The sequence below is a fragment of the Salvelinus namaycush genome, chromosome 30, assembly GCF_016432855.1.
Source record: "Salvelinus namaycush isolate Seneca chromosome 30, SaNama_1.0, whole genome shotgun sequence".
Classification (NCBI taxonomy): Eukaryota; Metazoa; Chordata; class Actinopteri; order Salmoniformes; family Salmonidae; genus Salvelinus; species Salvelinus namaycush.
Genome location: NC_052336.1, coordinates 19,702,999 through 19,724,004, shown reverse-complemented (window position 1 = coordinate 19,724,004; position 21,006 = coordinate 19,702,999). Strand labels below are relative to the sequence as shown.

The 21,006-nt window shown below is 41.6% G+C and overlaps 1 protein-coding gene across 1 annotated transcript in view; it reads right to left on the bottom strand.

The window, feature by feature from the left end:
• Nucleotides 1–5,609: 5,609 nt before the first annotated feature.
• LOC120025042 (inhibitory synaptic factor 1-like) overlaps nt 5,610–21,006 on the bottom strand; it is a 45,749-nt gene continuing 30,352 nt past the window's right edge. The window contains exons 2-3 of the mRNA XM_038969481.1: nt 6,273–6,461; nt 5,610–6,188 (exon numbers count right to left, since the gene is read on the bottom strand). Coding sequence (XP_038825409.1) covers nt 5,610–6,188; nt 6,273–6,461 — 768 coding nt within the window. The remainder of the gene's footprint in view (nt 6,189–6,272; nt 6,462–21,006) is intronic.

Below are 21,006 nucleotides of genomic sequence, written 5' to 3'. Positions count from 1 at the left end.
GTATACATCTGTATGGCTGGATCATTTAAACAGATACTGGGGTTTCATCAGTAGCAATCATATTTCTCTCTCTTCTCTCTCTTCTGCAAATGACTCCTCGCTTTTCTCTCTTACTTGCTTATCCTGAATCGTAAATGCACTGCATGTGATTTTTTTGGAATCGTCAGTCAGAGAAGGTATCAGTAACTTTCAAACAAGAAAGAAATTATACCTGTACTGTAAATGTATTCATGACTATCAATTGATTACGTTCAGATGAACTATTCAGAAAGAAACTGAAGTCGGTGCCTAGTAGAAATTCATTGCATATTGTGATTGCTTTGAGCCCATTTCATTGGGTATTATACAGTACTCAGTTGATTTTGGGGTAAAACTTTACTTGACACCTAGCGTCATAACATGTTATGACACGGTCATATCCATGTCATAATATGTCATAACAGCTGACATAACTTGTCATAACCTGTCATAATATGGTCACAACACTGTCCTGACACATATATGTATACCTGTTGTGACATACTGTATATTGCATTATTTTATGGCTGGTTATACTGTAACACCTACATAGTTCAGTTTCTGAGGTGTATTTGTTCGGTCCTTTGTTTTGTGGCTCTACTGCTCTACTGATGCAGTTCATCTGAATGAGTTCTGTTGGATGGGTTTTAGGTTCTGGGTCCAACATACTGTAGTGATGAGGCTGAGAGAAGCATGGTTGGGGAACCTTGTTTTTTGGAGCTCTGTCTCACCACTCCCCAATGCCAACTGTTGTTCTGCCATTCCACCACTGAGCTGAAATGACACTTAGTAGCCTTCTTCACTTATTTTTCAATTTTGTTGTTTGTTCTGCATAAGTCACAATTTAAATCTTTATATTTTTTCATGGGCAGGGTTCACACATTATTGTGTGTTAATTTAGTAGAATTGTAATCTCTCCCCCATCGCCAACATCACTACCACCACAGCCCCGCCCCATGTCCTTCATCACCTGTGAAGGTCTAATCTTATCTGTGGCTGCTCCATGGCTGTTCATTAATCACTCCGAGAGCCCGTGGCCTTGTCCAGCTCCCCCTCCACATATAAGCTCTGACTGGGCTGGTTGGAGGGAGCCCTCCATGTATGGATCCAGTGCCCCATTGTGCCTGTCAGACACATGCCCACCTCCTAGTTGCTCCCCTATATGGACTCTCTGTATGCCAACCCTGTGCCCGTGTTTATCAATCCAAAGACCCTTCCTTGGATCCATTTAATGCGCTGCTGCTGCCCTTATCCGATCAGTATGTAGTATTTTCCCAGATACGGACCTAGGCCACTTTATATTGGAAAATTACCTGCCACACGGGCAGCTGTCTGATAGTAAGAGGTCTTAAGTTGAAAGCTTTCCCTCTTTCCAAGGCTTTTCTTCCAAACTGTAGACAATATCATACAATGATATATGAATTGGACATAGTTAAGGGGCTCTGAATTTGATGGCTGCTCGCTGACACATTGCAATGTCTTTGTTCTTGTTGGACCAACATTGCAGTCTCAATTATTGTCTTCTCTCGGTGAGGAGGGTAGACGTGAGTCGTGCGGTGACTGAGTGCCAAATTCAAAGATGTTACAAATTGGAATGGGTGGGCGGCAGAGGAGGATGGAGGGAGGAGGGAACATACATAGTTTGTTCTGGAAGCAGCAGGAAAGTTATGACACAAAAATTAAACAAATCGACCCTCAGTATCCCCAGCCATTAGCCAATCTATAGTAATCAGTGTGACTGAGCTCTTCACTTCATGGACCCTCACCAATCAGCAAAGAAAACATAGATCTGTCATCCATCTTCTTCAAGGGACCTTTAAAGAGAGAGAACGTGTGTGTGTGTGTGTGTGTGTGTGTGTGTGTGTGTGTGTGTGTGTGTGTGTGTGTGTGTGTGTGTGTGTGTGTGTGTGTGTGTGTGTGTGTGTGTGTGTGTGTGTGTGTGTGAGAGAGAGATATCTGCGTGTGTGTATTTTCACTAGGGTGGCAAGTTAGCCAAGCGGTTAGAGCATTGGGCCAGTAACCAAGAGGTTGCTAGTTTGAATCTCCAAGCTGACAAGGTGAAAACTCTGTCGATATGCCATACTTAACCCTAATTGCTCCAGGGTTACTGTTGGTAATGGTTGGCTGTGACCCCACGTTTTGAGGGTGTCTCAGGGCGTGTTGGAATATGAAAAAAACACCTTTCCAATTGACACATGTATAATACACACGGTACATGTGAAACTGTAATATTAAGATCTACAGTATCACATCCTATTCAGATTGTCTTAAAATGGTCACGTCACCTATTTGCATTGTGATACATGGAGTAGATTTGTCTTACATCAGTGCTAATTTGTGAGCTTGTGGTGATCATTGAAACAGAAACAGTGCCCTCTGGACAATGATTAGAGCATTGATCAGGGTGCTGCCCAGCTCTAAGATTGATCTGTTGGTGATGTCAATTCAAGTCCTATGACTTGCGCACACACACACACACACACACACACACACACACACACACACACACACACACACACACACACACACACACACACACACACACACACACACACACACACACACACACACACACACACACACACACACACACACATAGTATTACCATAATTCCTCACATTCATTAAGCCTCACCACAAAACAACCTCACCTGCTTGTCCAGTCAGCATTGGCATCAGTGTGCTTACATTCTTTAACCTTTGGATGCCTCCCCAGTTTGTCCAACAGAGGACCAGGGACGATGAAATGCCCTATTACAAATAAATAATGAGCCTACTGGCAAGAGAAACATTCCTAATGTTTTGTCCAAATAACTAGCATTCATCCTCAATGATAATGTATTCCGCTCCAGTGCCAAACAGCTATATACTTGCAGCCAGGGTGATTTCATCATGGATATGATTTAAAAAAGACTAAAAGTTCAAATTCCCTCCCTATAAATGAAATGTCCCGGGGCAGTATAGGCATCACAATAAGGGCTTAGTTTGTTTTGGTCTGATTGATGCTTTTTCTGCGTACCGCTCCAGCTTTGTTTGTTTATGCTAATGAGTGTGATGACCTGTTGGTGTTCCGTCTAGCAGGGAAATGGCAGCCACTGCTGCGGGAGTCATCCATTGATCTCTGTTCAATGCATCTTTCTCATAGACAGACACAGACTGTTTCCTGGATTAACAGAGCAAGGCGGAATGAGAATGTGAAAGTGTGCCACAAGACAAGTACGTCCCTGCTGCTTAGATAATTTATACATGATTCCATCCTCTCTGTTCTGTCTCAGCACCACATTTGAAATGATCGTTTCACCGTTTAAAGAGGCTAATTTCGTTTCTCACTCATCACCAAGATGTCTATGCCCGTTGCCAAGTGGGTTTGAAATGTATCCCGACCTAAAGGTTTCCCATTGAGAGAAACTGCTGTGTTTATACTGTATGCTGTGGTTATCACCTTCCTTTAGTGCAGTGCTTATCAGCTGATATTGGGTTTAGAGTAAAGACATAGGCCTACAACTGTATGCACCTCTAATTTTCTCAGTCAAAAGCCACAACCAAAATCTCTGTACGTGTGTGAGCTTGGACTAAATACCTATGCATTCTTGCTGGACTCAGACTAAATGATAAATATTTTTGCATTGCATTATGCAAATTATCATTTTTGACCTTAACTTGCAGTCACTCAAAGTATTCTCAGCTGATTCACCAAATACAGGGAGGGCACTTGTATGCCATATAATGAATTAATGCATACTTCTTTTAATTGACTTTTTGTCAGAGTCTATTATAATGGGTAAGCATTTGAAAATAGCATGACATTGTTTCCCTTATCTTTGATTATTACACTGCATTACTCACAGTCTGTTAGGTGTTACAAACTAAAGTTCAACTTTCACTTGTTCACCAGCACAGCACTGAGACTAGAGGCATGACCATGTTTCACCTAGCAGGGGACCAGTCTAGATACTTTGCTTCACCGAGCAAAGTATTTGGTTTGCCTCAGGCTATGCTTCCTTTACTCCAGCCTACAGATCAATAATCTGCCTTTCTTTAGTAGGAAAACATTATAGATGTGTTCATTATGTGCATTTTAACAAAATCCCTTTACAAAAAGATATTGAGGTGTAAAATATGTGATAAATATATGCAGTGTAAAGAGTCCAACCCTGATCTCTTCTGTACTATAACCTGGGGCTCAGGGCAGTTGGGGGCCTATGTACAGTAATAGATCTATCTCTGAGAGGAGAGTTCTCTCTGGCCATCCTCAGAGACATGAGTCAGCACCTGGTGATTAGAGGGGAAATGACTGTGTTCCGAGGGTTGATTAACAACAATCTAGCAGCACATTTTCTTTGTGAGGTCAGCCCTTTACCCTCTCCTGCATTCTCCAATGTGTTCACTCTCCCAACTCCCCCCCACCCCCCTCTCTCCATCGCTCTCTTTCTCTCTGTCTGCCACCCACTCTTTCACATCCTGGCACACATTTCTTAAATGCCAATCTCTTTCTTGAAGGCTGCGTCTGTCCATGTCTGCCACTAATAGCAGAGGAAATAGATGGAGGTCTAACTGTGAGTTTTTGTTGTGGGCCCCCAGGAGCAGGGTCTGCCTGCTCAGCAGAGAGACCTCTCACAGCACTCTCTCAATCAGCCTTATTGATCAGCACTGCTTTTGGCATAATCCCTGTGAATAAAATGCTGCTCTATTGAGTCCAAATCCCTACTGGGATTCAGAATGGAGAGACATAACCTTTTGCATCTTGGCTTTGTGCACTTCTATTCAAGTCGTCACCCCTAACAACATTGCTCCCTTGCAGAGAGGAACGGATAGATCAAGTGGAAATGTCACAATGTGGAGTTGGAGTACAGAATCTCACAAAAATACCTGTTTTTCTTCTTGCTTTCCATAACTACAGTTTCAGCAGCAGACCAAGAGATAAATTATTGAAATGATTAATAAAATCAAGGCCAGGTCAAACCATGTTTTTCTGGGCCTTGACTCACTTATGATGACATCAAAGAGAGAAGAAGGCTTGACTTGTGCATCTAGATACACTCCCTGTTGTTACACCAGGAACCCCATTGACATTTGAAATAATTGGAAGATGAAAAAGACAATGTTTATACAGATTCTCAGTGTACAGAATGTGCAGTATTTTTTAACCACATCTTAAAGAACAAGCATTATATTTTCTCGTGATTTATACTGGTGTACGAGGAGGGAAATTACCTCTTCACATTTACTTTCCGATTTCAGAACAATTTCAACTTCCTAGAAAAGTGATTGCTTTAGTCATCTCAATAAGTGTTGCAAATGATTATAAATAAGGAATCCATCCGGTCCATTTCTTAACATTAGCAGGCACTAGCCTTTTGGTCCGTCAATATCCCTTTTCTCTCTTTTACTGCCTTAAGGAACTGCCTTTATCCTTTATTTCCCTGAGCCTCAGAATGACTTTAGGTAGGTGAGTAATTTCCCATATCATGTATTTATTTAGTAATTAATATGTATTTATTTAGTTGTGTATTAATCTATGATCTATGCATTTAATATTAAATAGTACACAGTCCTTTTTCATTAGTTCTGTTGTTGTAAAGTTAATGTTTCTCAGTGGTCCTTTGTTTTCTGTTTGGCTGGAATATAGGGCAGTACAGTTTGGGTGCTTTTATCTGAAACAGTCTGTGTGCTGCTGTTCCGTAGCAGTTTTTTTCGGCAGCTTGCGGGATTGAGAAGACCCTTTCTAGGCAGCGTATGAGTCCCCGCTGCCACGTTCACTGGTAACGAGACATAAGAAGTGTCCAGACAGTTATGGAGGACGGAGTGCTCTGAGGAGGAGAGCGGTGGTGTGGGCGAGCCGGCTTGACTAGAACTGGGCTCACTGTCGTCAGTGTCTGGGGTCGCACAGCCGCCCTTCTCCTCATCTCTCTCCTCTTCATCCTCCTCGTCATCATCACAGCACAACGCGTGGTATAGGATCTTGTCACTGAAGCGGACTCTCTCTCTGGTGCCGGACGTGCGGGAGGTCTTGTGGCTGTGTGTGGAGCTGGAAGCCTCTTCGCTGGCGCTGGATGAGTCTGGGGTGACTATGAGAGGTCCGTTAGGGATGGGCAGCCCCCCATTCATTTGGGAGTAGGCTGAGGCGGTTGTGGGTGGCGGGGTCTGGGTCTGGGTGGGGATGCACCCACACTCCGCCCCCGCCCCCGGCTCCAGCCCTGCATCCTTGGGCTGCACCGTTGGCGCTGCTTTGTGGGTGGCGTTTGCTGCAGCGACGGAGGCCTCCAGATAGCTGCAGAACTCCCAGCTGTCTGGGAGCACGTCAGGGTTGAGGAAGTCCAGCCTGAAGGCCTCTCCCAGGCCCCTCTCGCTGCTGGACGTGCTGCTCGCTGTGGCCACTGTCCAGTCATCTGGCTCCAGGTCAAAGTCAAAGTCTGACGTCAGCTTGTCGATCTGACCCACCACCTAGAAGAGTAGAGAGCGGGTAGAACAGACATTTAGAAGATATGGTTTACATCATTATACATTATGTTCTTGACTTAATATGCTGTTAACTATACATGAATATGCTTTCCACTATGAAGACAAATACTTCACACACCACCTGAGACAGCAAGGAGGGAGGCGAGAGGGGGGAGGGAACAGATGATTTGAAGTTATAGACATGTTTTTAAACACTACTTTACAATAATGTCCACTATGAAAACATACAGCGGGGTCTGAAATGATTGAAACCCTTGATAAAGATGAGCAAAAATGACATGTTTAAAATCAATACTTCAAATACTGAGCTATATTGTATTGTCATTTCTAGTATTTTACTAGAAATGCTCAGAGAAAGAGATTTTGTTTAGAAAGTCATAAAATAAATCTCAAAAAGGTATGGATAAAAATGATTGACAACCCTGTTTTCAATACCTTCGATACCTCACCTTGCGAGGATAACAGCATTGAGCCTTTTTCTAAAATGTTTTATGAGTTTGTGAGCGCAGTGGGAGGGATCCTACACCATTCCACCATACAGAATCTTTCCAGATTCTTGATATATTTCGTCTGCACCTAAGGACTGCCCTCTTCAATTCAAACCATAGATTTTAAATGGGTTTCAAGTCCGGAGACTGAGATGGCCATAGCAATGTTGATTTTGTGGCCAATTCACCCATTATTTATTGATTTTTTTGTGTGCTTAGGGTTATTGTCTTGCTGGAAGATCTACTTGTGGCCAAGATACAGTCTCCTGGCACAGGCAACCAGGTCTTTTTATAAAATGTCCTGTACTGGGTAAAGTTCATGATGCCGTTGACCTTAACAAGGGCCCCAGGAACAGTGGCATAACATCAAAGATCTGCCCTGAACCACCTGGTACTATACCCTGCACCTTAGAGACTGCTGCCCTATGTACATAAAATCATTGAACAATGGTCACTCTAATAATGCTTACATACTGTTTTACCCACTTTATACTGCATTCTAGTCATGGCTCATACTATATACAGTTGAAGTCGGAAGTTTACATACACCTTAGCCAAATACATTTAAACTCTGTTTTTCACAATTCCTGACATTTAATCCTTGTAAGAATTCCCTGTCTTAGGTCAGTTAGGATCACCACTTTATTTTAAGAATGTGAAATGTCAGAATAATTGTAGAGAGAATGATTTATTTCAGCTTTCATTTATTTCATCACATTCCGAGTGGGTCAGAAGTGTACATACAATTAGTATTTAGTAGCATTGCCTTTAAATTGTTTAACTTGGGTCAAATGGTTCAGGTAGCCATCCACAAGCTTCCCACAATAAGTTGGGTGAATTTTGGCCCATTCCTCCTGACAGAGCTAGTGTAACTGAATCCGGTTTGTAGTCCTCCTTGCTCGCACACACTTTTTCAGTTCTGCCCACAAATGTTCTATAGGATTGAGGTGAAGGCTTTGTGATGGCCACTCCACTACCTTGACTTTGTTGTCCATAAGCCATTTTGCCACAAATTTGGAAGTATGCTTGGGGTCATTGTCCATTTGGAAGACCCATTTGCGACCAAGCTTTAACTTCCTGACTGATGTCTTGAGATGTTGCTTCAATATGTCCACATACTTGTCCTCCCTCATGATGCCATCTATTATGTGAAGTGCACCAGTCCCTCCTGCAGCATAGCATCCCCACAACATGATGCTGCCACCTCCGTGCTTGACGGTTGGGATGGTGTTCTTCGGCTTGCAAGCCTCCCCCTTTTTCCTCCAAACATAATGATGGTCATTATGGCCAAACGGTTCTATTTTTGTTTCATCAGACCAGAGGACATTTCTCCAAAAAGTACGATCTTTGTGCCCATGTGCAGTTGCAAACCGTAGTCTGGCTTTTTTATGGTGGTTTTGGAGCAGTGGCTTCTTCCTTGCTGGGCGGCTTTTCAGGTTATGTCGATATAGAACTCGTTTTACTGTGGATATAGATACTTTTGTACCTGTTTCCTCCAGCATCTTCACAAGGTCCTTTGCTGTTGTCCTGGGATTGATTTGCACTTTTCGCACCAAAGTACGTTCATCTCTAGGAGACAGAACGCGTCTCCTTCCTGAGCGGTATGACGGCTGCGTGGTCCCATGGTGTTTATACTTGCGTACTATTGTTTGTACAGATGAACGTGGTACCTTCAGGCATTTGGAAATTGCTCCCAAGGATGAACAAGACTTGTGGAGGTCTACAATTTTTTTTCTGAGGTCTTGGCTGATTTCTTTTGATTTTGCCATGATGTCAAGTAAAGAGGCACTGAGTTTGAATGTAGCCTTGAAATACATCCACAGGTACACCTCCAATTAACTCAAATTATGTCAATTCGCCTATCAGAAGCTTCTAAAGCCATGACATAATTTTCTGGAATTTTCCGAGCTGTTTAAAGGCACAGTCAACTTAATGTATGTAAACTTCTGACCCACTGTAATTATGATACAAAGAATTTTAAGTGAAATAATCTGTCTGTAGACAATTGTTGATAAAATTACTTGTATCATGCACAAAGTAGATGTCCTAACCTACTTGCCAAAACTATAGTTTGTTAACAAGAAGTTTGTGGAGTGGTTGAAAAACGAGTTTTAGTGACTCCCACCTAAGTGTCTGTAAACGTATGACTTCAACTGTAACTACTACTGTACACTCCTTTTCAAATCACCTCCGGTCTATGCTGTCTATACACACCATTTACATACATAGATGTACATGTTTATTTATATTCCGGACTCTGATATTGGTCGTTTTGCTATTGCTCATTCTGATGTCTTAATTTATTGTTCTTTAAAAAATGTATACATTGGGATTAGGTGTGTATTGTTATTGTATTGCTAGATATTGATGCATTGTTGGATCTAGAAACATACAGTAATCCTTGCGCTGCAACTGCGATAACAACTATAAAACTGTGTCCGCAACCAATAAACTTTGATTTGATTTTGATTTGATCTAACACCATATTTTACAGCAGGTATGGGGTTCTTTTCTGCTCATATATTCTTGTTTTGACATCAAACCGACCACTGATGTGCGTGGCCAAAGAGCTCATTTTTACATCCAACAAATGTGAACGCCTGGAGTTTGCTAAACGGCATTGGCACCTGGATTGGAACTTTGGTCAGATGACATGAAACTAGAGCTCTTTGGCATCTCACACCAGTGGTGGGTTTGGTGTCAAAATGATAATGTATAAGCAGAAAAGAACCCCATACCTACTATAAAATATGGTGGTGGATCTTTGATGTTATGGGGCTATTTGCTGCCACTGGTCCTAGGGCCATTGTTAAGGTCAACAGCATCATGAACTTTATTCAGTACCAGGAGGCTACCAGGAGGCTGAAACTTGGCCACAAGTAGATCTTTCATTAAGACAATAACCTCAAACACACATCGAAATCCACCAAAAAATTGTTAATTGGCCACAAAATCAGCATTTTGCAATGGTCTTCTCAGTCTCCCGACTTGAAACCCATTGAAAACCTGTGGTTTGAATTGAAGAGGGCAGTCCATAAGCGCAGATGAAGTATATCAAAGATCTACGATGGAGGAATGGTCTAAGAACCCTTCCAATGTGTTCTCAAATTTTTTTTTTAAAGGCTCAATGCCGTTAACCTCGCAAGGTGAGGAATTAAAAGGTATTAAAAACAAGGATGTCAATTATTTTGACCCCTACCTTTTTTGAGAAAGAAAATTATCCCTTGTTTTTTTAAGCGTTTGCCTACAATGTAGTTCAGTATTTGAATTATTTATTTTTTACAGTAATTTTTGCTCTTTATTAAGGGTGTCAAAAATGTCAGACCCCACTGTGCATGCCACACTATGATGATTCGATTTAAGAGACCTCTACATTCTACTAGTATGAAGAAAATGTACTTCACACTAAATCAACCGTAATGAAGCTTGACTTTCACCCTCTGTACAGGGAGTCAAACTAGCAGGGTAGTTTATCAACCTGGCTTGGCAAAATCAACCTCAATACTCCTCATCAGCACCACCCATGCTGTATGAGTGTTTATGGTCTCATGAATAGAAAGCACTTGAGCCCACAACACCATTGATTTTGTTGATTTGCTGATGGCACATAAAATTCGAGCCTCAAACACTTGACATTTGAGCACCTTAATCAACACATCGTGCTCTCATAAGCAATCTATTGTAAAATGGAAAAATGCTCAGCATTCATGTAGTTTGTAAGTGATACATTTCCCCAAACCGTTCCACAATTAAGACTAGTGTTTCTCAGAACATGTGCATATGGAATTGGAACAACATTGTTGTTGAAGAGCTGAAAAAGTGTTAGCTGTACCTTGAGATATGCTGTAAATGATCATTTTTTCCCACCTAATTCTGCTATTTGCTATTTGCCTCTGTTCTTTCAACTGCTCATTGTGACATCAAATGAGCAGTATCAGAAAAGCAATCCCCTGTCTGCATGAGGGATTAAAACCCTAATTAATTCTTTCAGCGCAATGACTTTAAAGGAGCAATTAACAGTCCCAAAGACCTGACTACACAAATACCCTGATTAAAACCCCAGTATCATTCAGCTGATGTGCTAACTGATTGCTCAGGTGATTTCGGGTGCAAACACAGCCATTTGGCATCAAAGAGCTTCATAATCTCTGACACATCGCGACAGGACTGAATCTTACAAAAATATGTAGAGTGTCTATTTAGAAAATAGAAAAAGAACAAAGCCTTGCAGTGCCCACCAACAACTGTTCACAGATGGAGGAAACCATTTTATCAGGTCTCACAGGGACTATAGGGAGGCTACAGTACATCATACAACAGACGAGCGATGGAGGGTGTTATCATGCAATATTTGTCCAAAACGTAACGATTTGTATTATTTACAAACCCAAAGCGTTCTGTTCTTATCATAGGCCATATTGTGGTAGTGAATTCAACCATCTGCATTTGAACCAGTCTTGGAACAGCCCACCCTCATTTTCCTGATTTCAATCATTCTGTTTCTTTGTAGTATATCTAATGCAGGCATGTGACGTGTGTATCTGTATAGGGCTTTGGGTAAACAGATTGCCAGGTTTGTGCATAGGTTTCTGTGTGGGTGTGCCAGGCCTGGCTGAGCAGCTTTGTATGCCACAGGAGCTTCAGTACCAGGGCTATGTTTTCCTCTATTGACAGTCAGCCCTGTGGGAGCAGATCCTCTGTGGGGGCACTAAGCAGCGAGCTGAATGGGTAAATCAACCTGTCTGTTGAATGATTTGCAGACTTTAAACTAATGCGGGATGATTCTCACACCCAGAGGGAATGGAATGGCTTTGTTTAGTTGATTACTCATCCTGAAAAAAAAGGATTTAATTGAATCAATGTGTTTAGAAAAGTATGGTCTGTCAGAATCATTTCACGAGTCCGCCTGAACGCCTGACGCTGACCTAATTTAACTGCCTTAATTGGATATCAATTAATAAAGCACCCAATAACAGAGGCATATCATTTCCAGTCATATGTTAAATAAATCCCTTTTGTAAAAAATAAAATGGATTTGAGTACAAAAGAATGGCAAACACTGACTACCAACCAAAGCCTTTTTGACTGACACATCCACTAAGATAAGATACTTGAAAATGTTACGAATTATGTTTTCATCTCCATCTCCATGGTGACCCAGCTCACATCCTATCATGAGATGTTCTCCCTAGGATTCACCCACCGTGAGCCCTCTCTCCCAGGCACTGTTACACCGTCATCAGCCTCCAGCATGTAGGCTAATTTAGCTTGATAACAGTCTGAGCTTGAAGGGTCTGCTAAACATTTCTAGGTCACAGATGGGCTCAATACAGCAACAATGATCAGTAATCTCAGTCTTTTCTTCCAGGAAGAAAGAAAAAATGTGGGATGAGTGAGCTATGGAGTGAATTATTGGGTAAACAGATTGCCTAAGCGTAAAGGATGAATGAACACATCAGGAACAAGTCATTAGCGAGGGACACACTGTGTTTGGAATGGAGAGAGCACAATGAGGACCAGCAACAGTAATTACAAGCTTTAGAGTAAAATCACATCCTTTTGTTGGGTTCCATAGCTCATGATGTCACAGCAGATTGCAGCTCGACTACGACACAGAATCGGCTTTGAAACATTGTTTGCCTTAACACCTGACGTGATTTAGGAGTAAATGCACTTGTAAAAGAACACTTTTCCTTTTGAATAGAGCTCAACACTTTTCATATTTACAAATGCTGACAAGTAGAATATAACAGGCAACCTTGTGGCACAATTGTTGGACCTCAGGGTGCAAGGCCACTGATTTCCATCCACCCCTCGCCCTTTTCTATGGAATTGTTATTTGGTCCTTTGTAGCTCAACTGCAATTGTAGCTACAGTGACCTATCCAGTCCACTTATTACTGTTTCAGTAACAACATAATGACTACAGAGAAGATAGAGTTGTTTTCTTTCTTATTTTGGGAGATACATCCACACTCTCAATTTATCCATTGTCTGTGCAGGCATGATTGTCGCGGACTGTGGCTGTGAATGACTCAAAACAATCCCAGTTCGGCTCGAAGCACATGATCATAATTGGGCCAAGTACTCCAAACTGAGCCTCGTCATTTTAGAGTGCTCAAAGGTGGCTTTGTGAGAGAGGCTGTGTGGATGTCAGCTGAGGTTTACCACCCCAACACTCCATCTGCCATGATTGGCCTGCTGGGTAATTGATGGTCAGGCTGAAGAAGGGTGCTTGGAGCACAGCCTGTGACAGAGCCTTACAGTGAGGAGGGGGAACCAGGAGGGAAGTATTGGAACATGGAGTGATGGTTGATGCTGTGATTCTCTGTTAAAGCCTTAGCTCTGCTCTGTTCTGCAGAGAGCTGTCTGAGACAGTGCAGCGGTGATCTCTGAATTAGATTCAGTAGTGTCCTCTAATAAAGGGCCAATCTTCAGTTGAAACAATGAATAAAGTGGACAACTCACTTCTGTTTTGGTAAAAAGCGGAGGGATTTATAGACAGAACTATGGAAGCAAGGACGAACCAGCAATGATATCAAAATTATAGTTTTAGCCATGTTTTGAATCTATGCAGTGTTTGTTTACATTTACAATGTTTACAAACATTTGAGTAAAACAAACTTATATTTGGGGTTTTAACTGGGTGTGACAGGAACTAAGTTCATGAGGCATTTATAAGTTATATTCTTCAAGAATCAATGTCTACATCATTGATTTCTAAGACAAAAAAATGGATGTGGCTACTGCAGATTGCTCATTTAAACCCCCCCTGCTTTCCTAACGCTCCCCGCTACATGAAATGGTAATATAGCCAATTATATATGAGGGATGTTGAAGCTTTATTACTACTACCTGTCTGTGTGTAATGTCCTGTCTCGTAGTTGTGCTCCTTTTATACAGTTTGTCTTGTTGTTCCGGTCATTGTATTTGAAGCAGCAACATGACCACGCTGTTGAGGTCAAAACCAGCAAATGTGATAATGAGTGTTTGAATTGCCTGTTGACGAGGAGGCTGATATTTACCGCCTGCTCTTATCACTCCATTGATGTTTAAACAGATGTTTAATGAGGTACGTTTGCTTCGGTATGCATTGGTGGTTTTAATGTAGGAAAACATTCCAGCTAGCTGTCTGTCTAGTAAACGGAGGAAATCCCTCATCTCTTGCAAGTACTGTGAATACATGTACATTTTGTAATTCACTTCATAAATCAATATGAATAATTCCAACGTAATGTCTACAGACCATTTTGTATGATTGTTGGTAGTAGCAGTGTAGAATGACTTAAGGAGGTCAGTCTAGAAAACAGAATAGTGGCTGCCAGCTACAGTACTGCCATTGTTTTCAACCACTGGTATCATTCCTCTATTAATTTACCACTATACTACCACTTCTATAATCTACTACTACTACTACAACTACTACAACTACAACTACTACTACTACTACTACCACTACTTCTACTACTACTACTTCTACTACTTCTACTAATATTACTACTACTACTACTACTACTACTTCTGCTACTACTACTACTACTACTTCTACTACTACTACTACTACTTCTACTACTTCTACTAATATTACTGCTACTACTACTACTTATACAACTATTACTACTACTACTACTACCACTACTACCACTACTACTAGTACTACTACTACTACTACTTCTACTACTTCTACTACTACTACTACTACTTATACTACTTATACTACTACTTTTACAACTATTACTACTACTACTACTACCTATACTACTATTACTACAACTACTACTACTATTACTACTTATACTACGTTTACTACTACTACAACTATTACTACTACTACTACTACTAATATACTATTATGTATACTACTATTACTTACTACTACTACTACTACTACTACTACTCATACTACCACTAATACTATTACTACTACTTCTACTACTATTATTACTACTCATACTAATATTACTACTACGACCACCACTTCTTCTACTACTACTACTACTACTATTACTACTACTACTACTGCTACTATTACTACTACTACTACTACTACCACTACTACTATTACTACTACTACTACTACATATGCTACTATTACTACTACTACTACATATACTACTACTACTACTATGTATACTCCTACTACGACTTCTACTTCTATTACTACTGCTACTACTATTATACTACTACTACTACTACCACTACTATTACTACTACTACTACTAGCACTACTCTACTACTACTTATACTACTATTACTATGACTACTACTACTACTTATACTACTATTACTACTACTACAACTACTACTAATAATACTACTACTACCACTACGTATACTACTATTACTACCACTACTACTACTACTACTTATACTACTATTACTACTGCTACTACTACTACTTATACTACTAGTACTACTACTACAACTACTACTACTATGTATACTAATTTTACCTCTGCTACTACTACTACTACTTATACTACTATTACTACTGCTACTACTACTACTTATACTACTAGTACTACTACTACAACTACTACTATTACTACTACTATGTATACTAATTCTACTACTACTACTACTACTACTTATACTACTATTACTACTACTACTACTACTACAACTACTTCAAGTTCCAGTTTTATTGCAACTACTGTATTACAATTGCTGCTATTCAATCAATGCAACATGCAAAACTCATTAAATGTAATAACCATCTCTGAGTTTTCATGAAACAGACACACATACTGTATCAGTGAATCCTTCCTCTGTGATGCAGACTGATTTGAAACCATTACACAACTTTATGTGACCCTCCATCTGTTCCTGTGTCTCTCTCTCAGTATTTTCCCCTGTCATTTTTCAAGTTTACTTCGAAAAGTTTGCAGCGCTAACTCGTTAATTATGCTACATCAAGCGTCTGGCATCGATTTTATTTTCCAGAGCGAAAATGTGAAATGTGTTCAATAGCGTAATTAAAGCATCTCAATGTCATTTTATTCTCAACATGTCACAATGGATTCCCAGCCTGTCCTTGTGCAGCACTTCTAGTGTTGGGAAGCAGTTCCTGCCAATTAGAAAGCCTCAGCAATTACCAAAATGGCCTAGCATGCTGGCTCTGAAGTGAAACGTTTGCAAATATAGTTTTAATGTATTTAGCTCCCGCTGCTTCCCAGCTCCTCCTCACCCAGTGCCCCATGCCTGTTTCCACTTAATTTAGCTCTCCTCAAGACAAGGATAGCAGAGCGTCCTGTTGTTGGAGTATCTCTGAGATACTGTTTACCACATCCCACTGAAACTAATTCATCATCCTAGCTCCACTCTGAAAGGACATGTTTACTGAATTCCCTTGAAAAAATGCTTTTTATTGTCCAATGAAAATTGCAGGTCGCTGCCATTGCCATGCTTCTGAAACATAAATAGTTCTGAATTTCGTTAAAAAACTCCTAAAGGGCACCTTACTCACAATCTATTCAATCTAAATATTCACTTTTCTCTGGTAAAGTTTTCTGTCAGCAAAATGCCATAATTGACCCTGCAAAGTGTGAGGTTTGATAAGGGAGGAAGAAGTCACAACAGCCATGTTAGAAGGACCTGCCTGATTTAGGTCAACCTGATTGGTGAGACCGTGATGTCACTTGGTGTCGGCACCAGCGGGATAAACGATGTCTTTGAAGTGCTCCCTGCAAGCTGTAATTATCCTGTCATGAGAGAGGACTATAAGCCTGGTAGTTCACGTGCATCCCTCCCTCCCTCCCTCATTACACTTTTTAATCTTTCCCTCCAAAACACTCATCTTTATGGAAGCCTTAAAGAGGCTGTGCACATTCACAAACAACACGGTCGCCGTGATGAGGATGAGAGCAGAGCCGGCGACACTCCCTGACAACTCGCTAATCAAAAGCAGCATCACAATCTCACTGCATAAAGGACATCAATCAGGACAGGACAGGACCAAGTTTAGGATTCCGACTGCAGCCAGAGTGCAGTCCTGAAGGGCTGATATATCACATCAACCACTCTTTTTACTCCACTGCTCTCAATAGCTCAATCCCGGTCATTATTTTGGCTGACTGACTCCCTCCACCTGCTGTTTGGTATATACTGTAACTAATTGGAATGTTTCTGTATAAACATAGTGGGATATTGTAGGAACCAGAGATGTAAGGCGTAAATAGTGAAACACTCTGTGGGGGAACAGAGCGTGCTTTTAATAGTACCACAGAGTAGGGGTGTGTTCCACTGACCAAGGCACGGCTGTGTAGCAATGCATGCTGGACATTTATGGAGGTTCTCCTTCATTGGTTCTATCTTTGAGGAGCCCCAGTGCTTGTAATGACCTGAAATAGATGGAAGCGCCACGCTACGGGGCTTCTCACTCTGTCTGCTTCCCAGAGATAGCGCTTGGATTAAGCACCAGGCAGCTCGTGTGGCATCAGGTCACGCTGGGAGCAGCATAGGAAATGAGTGTGCTGTGAGAAGCAGCCAGGCCAAGCTGACCCTTTTAATGACTTGGTTGCCGAGCAGTTTCTACTGTACCAGGCAGACACATCCTAGACACTCTCTTTCTGTGGGAGGGACAGTAAAGGCCTGGCTGTCAGTGATAGTTTGGGGTGTGTTGGACTAGGGAGGGGGGAGTGTAGGGACATAGTCGACATAGGGATAGGGCAGGGTGTTGTTGGTAGAGAGGACGTCGTGCCACAGGAAGAAGCTCAGCCCAATCCAAAGGTAAATCTTCCAACCTCGCTGACAGAGAGAGCGGAAGTCTCACTGAAAGCAACAACCCAGTGAGCAGAGAATTCCCCCAATCAAGCCTATCTCAAAACCAGCTCAGTTTAATGAAGTATTTAGATGAGAGAAAGTGCATGTGTGTTTGTGTGCGTGTGCGTGTCCACGAAAGGGTGTTTGAGTGTCTGTGGTGGTGGGTATTGGGCACTATTTTTACATGATCGTTTCTGTTTACAGTACAACAGTGTCACCATAAGATAACATCTGATCCATACATTGAGCGGCCCTAACCCTATTCCTCAATGAGACCCTGGTCTGTGTGTGTTCTCATTGTTCTGGGGGCACAGGGGGCTCTAGGAGACATGCCCAGGAGAAAGAAAAGCAGTATGCACTTTCCTCTAAATACAGGGCACACGATCAATATGCTACTGGCATTTCCAGGTTTCCTTGGCCCGCTACACTTATCTTAACGGGAGTGCGGCCCCATTTTATTTTATTGTGTGAACCCCATATATCATTACCCAACAAATGTAGCCTTCTCGATCATACCGAAGTAGAAATATTGAAGCCCAGAGAAATACTATTTATGCAATTTATTTTTTGTTTCACTGTGCACTACTACATGTCTGTGGCGAATCCATTTCTATTCCTTCTTGTTTGTCTTTGTTGTGTTCAGTCGAGTATAGGTCTCTGTAGTCATTTCCACGGCAACACTTACAAGAACATCCTACAATCAATGATATGTCACCAGTCAGACTAGCATGGCATGGTTCCCATACTAATCAGATATGAGTTTTCATCTAGGCAAATCCGCTTATGTTTACAATGCCTCGGTGCCTTTTTCCCTCATTTCAGAGAGTTCTTTACCAGCCTATGAACACGAGTGTCTCTGCATGGACAGCAATTTACTTATTGCTTATAGATTTATAGGCAGATTTGAACACTCAACAAAGTATAGACAACAGGATGTCCAAGAGGTCATGAAACCAGAAAATGAGGCATGATGGGTACTCTGCATAGGGAATTCAGAGCTTTGCTGGATGGAAAAGGGGATACCTAGTCAGTTGAAATACTGAATGCCTTCAACTGAAATGTTTCTTCCACATTTAACCCAACCCCTTTGAATCAGAGAGGTGCAGGGGGCTGCCTTCATCAACATCCACGGCACACAGGGAACAGTGGGTTTACTGCCTGGCTCAGGGGCAGAATTACAGATTTTTACCTTGTCAGCACGTGGATTCGATCCAGCAACCTTTCGGTTACTGGCCAAACGCTCTAACTACCGGCTACCTGGTGCACTCCTCCATCGTGAAGTAGAAAATGGATATATTGGAATGACTAAACAATTTGTCTTTGCTTCCAGCTTTCCGCCATTCCTATATATGACAATCTGTAGGGCGGTCTTCTCAACTAGTGACAAAACCTGTCACATTGCGTCTCCTTCACCCTCTCTCTCCTACAAGCGGTAGGATGTATTTGAAGCTGCAACACCTTTATCAGACATGGCAGTTCCTTAAACTCTCCCTCCCTATAATACAGGGTTACGCTGGAGGGGAGAAGCGGGAAATTTTACAGAGGGCTATTTGCAAACAAAATCAGTAGGAGACATCCTGCCGTCCCCTGCGAGGCACCATCTGGCCACCACATACCTGTCTCACCTCCACACAATCACTGATTTCTACTATATAGAGAGCCTGTCACTCCCCACTCACACCACACACTGCGCCTGGAGTAAATTAAATCCTATAGCCACATACTGTACGTAGGTAGAATCTCATTTGAACACTGAAACTTCATGACGATCAATTTTAACATGTCAGGTGAAACACGCAAACAGCCGATTTCCAATACAGCACTGTACGCCATTAACAGCTTTAGACAACTCTTCCTCAATCAACTCCTTGGGGAGGTAGAGGACCTGTCAGCTAATCAACAACCTACCTGGTCCTTTCTGAATGTTCTCATGTGTTCTCAGGAACCTCTCCCAAAGGAGGTACTGCAGACAAATGAACATTGAGATAGATTGATGACTCTCAGCATCAGAACAACACGGCTGCTCTTGCTTTATGCATAATCAAAAAGGTTGGCGCTGCAGGTGTGGTGTCACAATGAAAGCAGTTGTGTAAGCCATCAGTGGGATGTCAGAAATATCAATATGCACTCAATGTGTCATCTCCAGGGGGTTTAACTAGGTTATTAGGGATTATGTTTTAGAACTAGATAACCTTTGCCATCAAGGAAATAACAAAAGAGCCTCATTTTGACAATACAAAAAAATGGGTCAAAATAGGCTGTATTACTCCAAATAATTATAGCGACATTTATTTAATTGTATGCCAACCTACAGAGGGTGAATTTATTTTGTCTGGGTTTAAAATTAAACTCGAGATTCATGATGCGTGATGCACTCAATATAGTCATTTATGTTGTCTGTGACATTTCAAATATGTTTTGAAATACGAGCTACGCTGAGAATTCCAAGAGTTGCATTCTTGCTTGACAACAGCATTACTTTAGTTGCGGAGTCAAAACATCATGAACTGCATTGAAGGAGATGGAAAGTCAGATGTGAATTTGAGTACCACCACTACAGTAGCTGATATCATCACAGCCAGTCAGAACCAGATTTCTATTTCAGTTTGTGGTATAGCAACATTCAAATGTTTTCCCATTCTTTTTGTGTCTCTCTCTGTAGCCAAGGTTTTACACTTGGAACAAGAAAAAAACACTTATTTCAACAAATATTTGCTGGATGTAAAACATTAGCCTTCCAATGTGAGAATGAGTCGTTAGTGATGCCCAGGTGTGCTGGCACAGGGCTCCAGTGTGGGCCGTTTTCTCTCCCCTGCTTTGTACGTCTTTTACTGGAGACCTCTCCTGGCGGGAGTCCTTAGTCAATGTGTATGGATCCAGTCATACTCCTTTAATTACGTGTTGAAATATGCGGATGCTATGACCTGATACATATGAATCGCTTGCAGACTTGAAATCTTTTGAGGATATATACATGCTCATTCACAGAGAAAACATCTTAATTACATAGCTCCCTTTTGGCATTTTTCTCCCAACAATCCTCCTGATTTGCTTTGTTCAGTGTGTATGCGTATGTTTTGTGTGTGTGAGTGTGAGTGTGAGTGTGAGTGTGAGTGTGAGTGTGAGTGTGTGTGTGTGTGTGTGTGTGTGTGTGTGTGTGTGTGTGTGTGTGTGTGTGTGTGTGTGTGTGTGTGTGTGTGTGTGTGTGTGTGTGTGCATGCGTGTGTGTGTGTGTGTGTGTGTGTGTGTGTGTGTGTGTGTGTGTGTGTGTGTGTGTGT